The sequence below is a fragment of the Sorex fumeus genome, unplaced genomic scaffold (genome assembly GCF_029834395.1).
Source record: "Sorex fumeus unplaced genomic scaffold, SorFum_2.1 ptg000017l, whole genome shotgun sequence".
NCBI classification, from domain to species: domain Eukaryota; kingdom Metazoa; phylum Chordata; class Mammalia; order Eulipotyphla; family Soricidae; genus Sorex; species Sorex fumeus.
The window spans coordinates 1,051,571-1,059,395 of NW_026606074.1; the positions used below are offsets into that span (position 1 = coordinate 1,051,571).

At 58.4% G+C, this 7,825-nt stretch overlaps 1 protein-coding gene across 1 annotated transcript; it reads right to left on the reverse strand.

Moving 5' to 3' along the window:
- Positions 1-322: 322 nt before the first annotated feature.
- TRIM58 (tripartite motif containing 58) lies at positions 323-6,974 on the reverse strand. Its single transcript, XM_056112263.1, has 6 exons — positions 6,552-6,974; positions 4,509-4,604; positions 4,075-4,305; positions 3,071-3,093; positions 2,878-2,978; positions 323-2,125 (listed from the first exon to the last, which is right to left on the reverse strand). The coding sequence occupies exons 1-6, from the start codon at positions 6,972-6,974 to the stop codon at positions 1,530-1,532; spliced, it is 1,470 nt and encodes a 489-aa protein (XP_055968238.1). The 3' UTR covers positions 323-1,529.
- Positions 6,975-7,825: the final 851 nt, after the last annotated feature.

Below are 7,825 nucleotides of genomic sequence, written 5' to 3' on the forward strand. Positions count from 1 at the left end.
AATGTTTTAAAAATTAATTTCTATGCTGAAAATTATACATTGTGCATATTTTTGGATTAAGTTGTACATTTGCGAACAAAAAGCAAAGTCAGGAAAACCACACCCATGTGGAGACTAAAGAGCATTGCAAAAAACAACTTTGGGATCAGTGAGGACGTTGAAGGACAAATTAAGAACAAGAGAACAGGGGCCCAGAGATGTCTCCAAGTGTGCAGTGTGGGAGGCCTGGGCCTGAATGTCCCTAGAAACAAGACATTAAAATCCAAGGTAGGGCTATGTGGACAAATACAGATCAGGAAAACACAACCTAGATTTGCCATTATTTAATCATTGTTTAGCATCTAAACATTCCGTATAAACATCCTACAAAAGAGATGGCAGGAGAATAACTTTCTGACTTTTAAGATTTCATTGGGAATGTATCAAGTACAGAATATACTTTTAGAAAGCCCAAATGTTGTCATTTTCTCACCATTATCAGCATCTTTATAATTTTTTCTGTGGAAAAGTGGATTTATTTATTTGTATTTGGGGGCCACACCCAGCAGTGCTCAGAGGGCCATTTGATTGCACCTGGGTCAGCCATGAGCAAAGCAAACACTAAACCCACTGTACTAACCCTAACCCTATGGTACTACCTCTAAAGCCATGGAGTTTACTCAATCAATCCTATTGGACATGATCTTAACTATTCCCCGGCATCTTAAGGTTGATACACAAAGGAACGAGAGTGTGAGTGTGTGTGAGCGTGTGTGAGTGTGTGTGAGCGTGTGTGTGTGTGTCGGGGGATGTTGAAGTGTTACAACTAATAAAGAATTGTCTCCAAATACCAGTGGCCAGGATTCTGAGGTATTTGATGGTAGTATATGTATCAAAAACTCAAAAGAAAAATATTGAAAGTGACACAGGTATGCTCTGTAAATCAGTAGTGTCAAATTCAGATCATTGAATTTCAGTTTTCAAATTTCAATCCCAGAATTAGGAGGATTTGGCAAGTTATCAGTTATAGCCATAGGTATCAGACATAGAAAATGTTTCAGAATATATTACTACAGAAGAAAATATAATTATAAACAACTAATGAGCATGAACAAGAGCATAGGTACACAGAGGCAGAGAGAGAAGAGGAGAAGGGGAGGAGAGGGGAGGAGGGAAGGGAGGGGAGGAAAGGTTGGGAGGAAGAAAGGAGAGGAGGAAAGAGAAAGGGCAGAGGAGAGAGCAGATAGGCTCTTAGGTATCAGATAGGTATGATAGGAAGATTCTGGACCGCTCTGAACCATTCCACCGCCTTAACACACGGCAGACCTGAGTGAAGGGGTGTTCGAAGGGACAGGGGATGGTGGTAACTGTGTGTCAGTCAGGGCCATTCTGTTGCAGAGAAGTTCGTGGGCACTGTGTGGCACTGCATTGCGCAAGTGCAGAGAGCCGTTTCTGACGTCCGTGCTGTGCTGCTCTGCCTCTCCAGGGGAGGATCCCTGTCTGCTGCCCTGCAGGAACCACCGCCCGGCTTCCCACATGGGAACAGAACTTCAGGAAGATTCTTCCTGCACGTGACGGGCTGGGTCAAGAGCAGCCCTGGAGGCCGGTGCCCGAGTTTGTGTCTCAGCCTCTGACAGAGGGGGCAAGATGAGAGGCGTCGTGTCACAGATGAAGAAGTAGGGCCGGAGAAGGCCCGAGAAGAGCTGGTTGAACGTGTAGATGTAAGCGCCGGTGGTGACGTTGTAGAAGGAGACCTCGCCGGCTTCGTAGTCCAGGAAGATCCCGATGCGGCGCGGCCGCTCCAGGTGCAGCAGGGGCACGGAGGGGGAGGCCAGGACCATGTACTCGTTCCCTTTCAGCAGCCACATGGCCCAGACCCCGTTCTCGGGAGAGGGTGTGGTCTCCCCCTTCCTCAGCACTGAGTCCTGACAGACTCCCAGTCCCCACTCTGCCCGCTCGCCCACCGCCACCTCCCAGTAGTGCCTCCCTGACGAGAAGCTCTGCAGGCCCAGGACGCAGGGCCAGGTGTCAAAGCGCTCGGGGTTGCTGGGGACGTCTCTCCACAGCTCCCCGTCCTGCACTCTGCGCAGGTCAGCCGTCAGCAGCAGGCTGGGGTGCGCCGTGATGGGGTCCAACTTGACATCGACTGTGGAGAGAAACAGTTGGATCCCTGAGGGCACAAAGAGACTGCCAGGAGCTCAGCAAGATTCGACCCAGAGAGAAGCTGGGCTCCTTCCACTCCCAGCAGCTCCACAGAAGGTCGGTGTTTTACCCACGCCCCCGCCCCCACTCTGAGCATTTTATCGCTTTAGTGTGTCTCACTGCCCTCTATGGCGTTGGCTCATTGCCACCTCCCTGAAACACTGTCCTTGGGGCATTTTGATTCCTCTCATATCCATCCATGGCCCACAGGGCCTTCTCGCTTCAGTGTGGAGCTGGACCTCTCTTGGGGCCTATGTGGCATCTACTCACGGCCGGGGTCTCATTGATGTGGACTCACACCTGGAAGCTTCCAGAGCAGCCCGGCGTGGAGCCGCCTTCCAGCACACTGCTGTGTCCAGTGCGTGTGTGGGACTCAGTGGCCCATGTCAGAATCAAGCCCACCAGAACTGGACAGGGAATGTGGCTCACTTAGATCTGCCCCACGTTTGGGGACTCTGGTTCCAGGCAGCAGCAGACTCCTCCAACCCCCTCTTCCTGAGGTGAGCTGCAGGAAGGGGCAGTGGGTGCCTGTGGTGAACCTAGGGGAGATGGTGGGCATGGGAGCTGCCTCCCCCCAGGAAAAACCGGGTCCAGGTGCTCCACATCACGGCAGGCAGGTTTAAGCAGTCAGCTGTGGGCACCCTGACAGCCCCCGCTGCACCTTGCAGCCCAGCCCTGCCCTGTGGCCCCGCCCACCTTGAAACTTCTTCAGCATCTCCCGCATGCCAGGGATGCGACACATGGTCCTCAGCTCCATGGTGATGGTCTCCGGCTCTGGCCGCGGGACACTGTGGCTTCTGGGAACAGTGCAGACTGAGTCTCAGGGCAATTTGGGACAGGGGGCCTCGCAACCAGCTGCCCTCCCAGCCCCCAGCACAGGTCCACCTACCGGGTCAGCACCTCCTGCACGCCCTGTAAAGGAGAGAAAGACTGTGTGGGCCCCTCTGCACTGGGCCCCAGCCTGGCCCCTGTGACCCTTGAAACTGCTGAAAAGGACTCAGTTAAGGCCGAGGAGACATCGGCTGCCTACTTAGTGAAGACAGAATTGGGCTGGCGTTCCTCGCCTGTATCCAATGGCCGGTCAGGTTTTTGCTGAACCCCGAGAGCAGAGCCATGACTGTACGTGAATGGTTCACCCTGAATCAGGCCAGCGCAGGAAGTGCCATGCAGTGCGGGCAGAGAGAACTGGGGTGGGGATGGGCCCCGCATTCTTGTAGAGCTTAACCAAAGAAGCACGGAAGGCCACCTGTATGGTGTGAGTAAGAAAGGCTGGAGCCCCGGGTGGGGTCAGCCTGGGAAGCATGGCAGTGGCAACAGCAGCACTCAGTGGCAGACAGCCCTGCTGTCATTCTGGGCAGGGCCCTGCAGCAGAAGGCGGCCCTGCTTTCTGCACCAGTGGCCTCGGCCTCCCCAAGGCCAGTCACTGGAGGTGTGGGGTAAGAGTGTGACTCGGTTCCTGGGGACTCTTTACTAGCTCGGGTCTGGTCAGTGGCCTCAGTGTCTTTGTGCTGAGAGGTGCTCAGTGTGGTCACTTGTTTCTCAGGAAGCAAAGACCTGACTGAGCATCCAGGAGAGGAGTCTCGGTGTGAGCCTTGTCCACCTGCAGGCAGGGCCCTGTCAGGGTCCCCACAGCCACACCCTCCCTTGCAGCGCTTTGGACACACTCAGGCTCCCACGCATCTCCAAGGAAGGACTAACAGCAGCTGTGTCCTGGTGCTTGTCATCTCCCAGCTCCCAAATGAGACTGTGGCCAGGCTGCCTGGGTCCCCGTGAGTCCCGTCCTCACTGTGGGGCAGGCCTGGGCCACAGGCCAGTTCCAGAGCTGACCCTGCCGGGACACAGAGACAGACTGTCTGCAGTAGGCCTGCCCCGCGGTGCTGTGCAAGGCCTCACCTCCAGCAAGCCGAGGGCAGGGCGCTGGCTGCGCTCCTCCAGCTCCTCGGCCAGCTCCCGCAGCGCCCGACCCCGCTGCCCCAGGCGCCCCTTGCTGTCCCGCAGGCGGCTTAGTGTGGTGCGCTCCTCCTCCTCCAGCCTCCGCAGCTGCAGCTGCTCCTCCTGCGCCAGGAAGCCACGGTACTTCTCAAACTCCAGCCGGAAGCGCTGCCTCTGCGTCTCCACCTTCTCCTGGGCATAGAGATGGCAGCCCGTGGGGTCATGCCCAAAGTCACCGTGCCCATGCCCACTCTGGTGCCAGGGCCACCATGCCCCATGGCCACTGCTGGTGTCCAGTGTCACCATACCCCATGCCTCTGCTGGTGCCCAGTGCCAGTGCCCAGCTATGGCTGCCCATACACCCTGGGATGCCCTGAGGTCATGTGTTCACTGACCTTCCAGATGATGGTTTTCTTGCCCACGTTGGTCTCCTGAGCCAAGGCCTCCTGCATATCTTTCCTCACCACTTCCAAGGCCATCTGCAGCTTCGCCTGTTCGGGGGCAGACATACCTTCTTCAGTACTTGCCACACTGGCGGTGTCTAAGCGTGGGGGTCAGCAGAATTGGTCCTAGAAATATCCAGCTTCTTTTTTTTCATTTTTGCTCTTTTGGGTCACACCCGGCAATGCAGAGGAGTTACTTCTGGTTCATACACTCAGGAATCACTCCTGGCGGTGCTCGGGGGACCATATGGGATGCTGGGAATCGAACCCAGGTCGGCCGTGTGCAAGGCAAACACCCTACCTGCTATGCTATTGCTCCAGCCCCAACATCCAGCTCCTAAGGAACTCAACTCTGATCTGCAGGCTGATGCCAGCTAAGAGCAGAGCATCACCCCGCAGTGTCCTCACTGAGCAGGAGCTCAAACAGTGAAGCCATGCCCAGAGTGTGCGAAGAGAATGACAGACCAACCATGTGTTTAACAGGCGGAACCTAAGAGGCATTGCAGAATCGCAGTGAAGTTGATGCCTGCAGTGACACAGTCACATGGTGTCAAGTGTCTGACACCTGACAGCAACTCTGGAAACAAATGTGCTTGTAGAAACACAGGAAATCCAAGGGGGGGATCCTTGACAGTATCTGAGGGATGGAAGGTCTGCCGGGGCTCGGGGTAAAGGGGTGCAGCTCTGTATATGTGTACGCTTCTTCTTCTTTTTAATTTGGGTCTACACCTGGCAGTGCTCAGGGCTTACTCGCTACGGGAGTGGAGGGGGGAGGTACAGAACCATATGTGGTGCCAGGTATTGGACAAGGGTTGGCTACGTTCGAGGCAAGTGCACCGCCTACTGTGCCATCCCCAGCCCCACATCTGTACATTTTCCTTTTTAACTCTGTACATTTCTGTTTGCTAAGATGATACATTATCTTTGCTTGTGAATCCAGGAAGCTCTCCACTGCTTGCCATAAGAAGTCATTCAGGCTATTCTTTGTGAAATGAGAAAGAAGTAGAGAACGTTCTAACTCTTAGGAGTAAAACAGTAGAAAAGGGGGACAGGTTTCAGCCCCTGAGACCCTTTGTTTTGTTTTTCAGTTTTTGGGCCACACCTGTCAACGCTCAGGGGTAACTTCTGGCTCTGTACTCAGGAATTACTCTTGGCAGTGCTGGAGGGACCATATGGGAGGCTGGGGATGAAACCTGGTTTGGCAGGTGCTACCCGCTGCCAAACACCCTACCCGCTGCACTTTCACTTTAGTCCCAACCCTTGATGCCCTTTGAAGGGCAGGGACATGCGTTTCATTCCCAGAGAACGCGGCAAAGTGTGTGAGTTGCTTTTACATACCGTCCCAGCACCTACACACTGGGTGTGGTTTGCTCTGCATGAAGGGCACAGGGGGCGTCTATAGAGGCAAGGACGGATGGGAATGGTCTCGCGAAGTGTCTGCCGCTGCTGCTGCTGCGTGTGGGGGCGAGGGACAGGAATCCAGCAGGGAGGCAGCGTGTGGTGAGAAAGGGAGCTTGGCGGGTGCCCTGCTCTGGGAACACGACGTGGGACCATGGCCCCTGGCACATGGAGCCGGCTGGGAGCTGGGGCACCCTCTGCTCTGTGCGGGGCAGCGCCAGGCAGATGAAGGGAAAAATCTCAAGGGACCTGAGTCCTCGATAGGTCCAGCGAGGAACCCCCGGCGAAGCAAGCCTCGCGCGTGTCTGTGTGCTGAGAAGTGCGGGGGCGCAAGGGGTGCCCCGGGAAGCCCCCGACCAGCTCTGCCAGGAGGAGCCACCGCCAGCCTCGCTTCACGGGCTCCAAGGCAGGTGGCTTCGGAAGAGGGGTCCCTACCCGGGACGCGGGGCGCGTTCCGGAGAGGGGAGCGTCCCACATCCAGGGCAAGGCCGGCCGGTGGCCAGTGGTCGTCAGTGCGGGCCACCGGGAGGAGCTCGCCGTGCACTCGGGCTGCCCACCCCCGCTCCTTCCTCTCCCTCCCGCGCGGGCCCCGCGCACCTGGTGGACGCGGGCCGCCTCCTGCAGCGGCGCGGTGCGGTGGCCCCGGTGCTCGGGCTCCGCGTCGCACACCCAGCACAGGGGCGCCTGGTCGTCGTGGCAGAAGCGGCCGAGCTCCTCGCCGTGGCGGGCGCAGCGCCCCGCGCCCGCCGGGCCCGCGCCCAGCGCCAGCTGCCGCACGCGCTCCACCAGCCCCGCCAGCTGCCGGTTGGGCCGGAACCCGGCGCGCGCGAAGGGCGCGCGGCACTGCGGGCAGGAGAAGCGGCCGCTGGGCCCGGGCTCGGCGCGCTCGCAGAACTCGGAGATGCAGCGCAGGCAGAAGCTGTGGCCGCAGTCCACGCTCACCGGCTCCTGCAGGAAGTCCAGGCACACGGGGCACCGCGCCTCCTCCCGCAGCCGCTCCCCGGGCGCCCCCGAGGCCATGCCGCGCGCCCGGGGCTCCCAGCGCACCCCTCCGGGCCGCACCCCCCCGCCCCCGGCGGCCGGCCGGGGCTGTCTCAGGGCCTTTCCCGACTTGGCTTTTCTAGCCCAGCCAGTCTGGCGCCAGATCAAGAACAGGCCGTGCCCTGTGGCGAGGAGATAGGGCTGCGGGCGGGGTCGGTACCGGCTGGGCTGCGGGAGGAGCTGGCGGCCCTGGCCTGGCCGTGCAGGTCGGTGTTGCCGGCCTGCGGAGGGGACGGCAGAGGGGAGGCATGCCGATGCTGGTGAGGTCGAAGGTCTCCCGAGAGCGGACAAGTGCTCACGAGATAGAGGGTCCCCTGAGCGCAAGGCCCTGGTGGTGTGGGATGTGGAGTGGTGGGGGGCAGATGTGTGGCCTGTGACCCCCCAACATCCCACCAGTGAGAGCCTGCAAACCCACTGAAAACTGAGGTGCACGCGCCAGGTGCCACTGGGTGTGACCATCAGCTTGGAGCAGCCTGCAGGCCAGGGGAGACCCCAGGACGAGGGTGGGTGTCTGCAGGCCGGGTGGTACCCCAGGACCAGGGGTGGTGTCTGCAGGGCTGGCTCTGTGTCGCCCAGCTGGGAGCTGCCTTCGTTTGGGGCCAGAGGCAGCAGATAAGGGTGTGGTGGCAGGCAGGACGATGACTCAGGTCCCCAGGGGCTGTGGGGCTCAGGCTGCTCTTCTCAGGAAGCAGGCAAGATACAGGGTCTGAATGACGCCCAGGGTAGGCGGCCATAGGGGTGTGGGGGTCTGAGCTGAAGGGGCTAGTGAGTGAGGAAGAGTGAGCTCAGGGTTCCTGTGGTACTGATGGTGGTGTGCTGGGCAGGGCCAG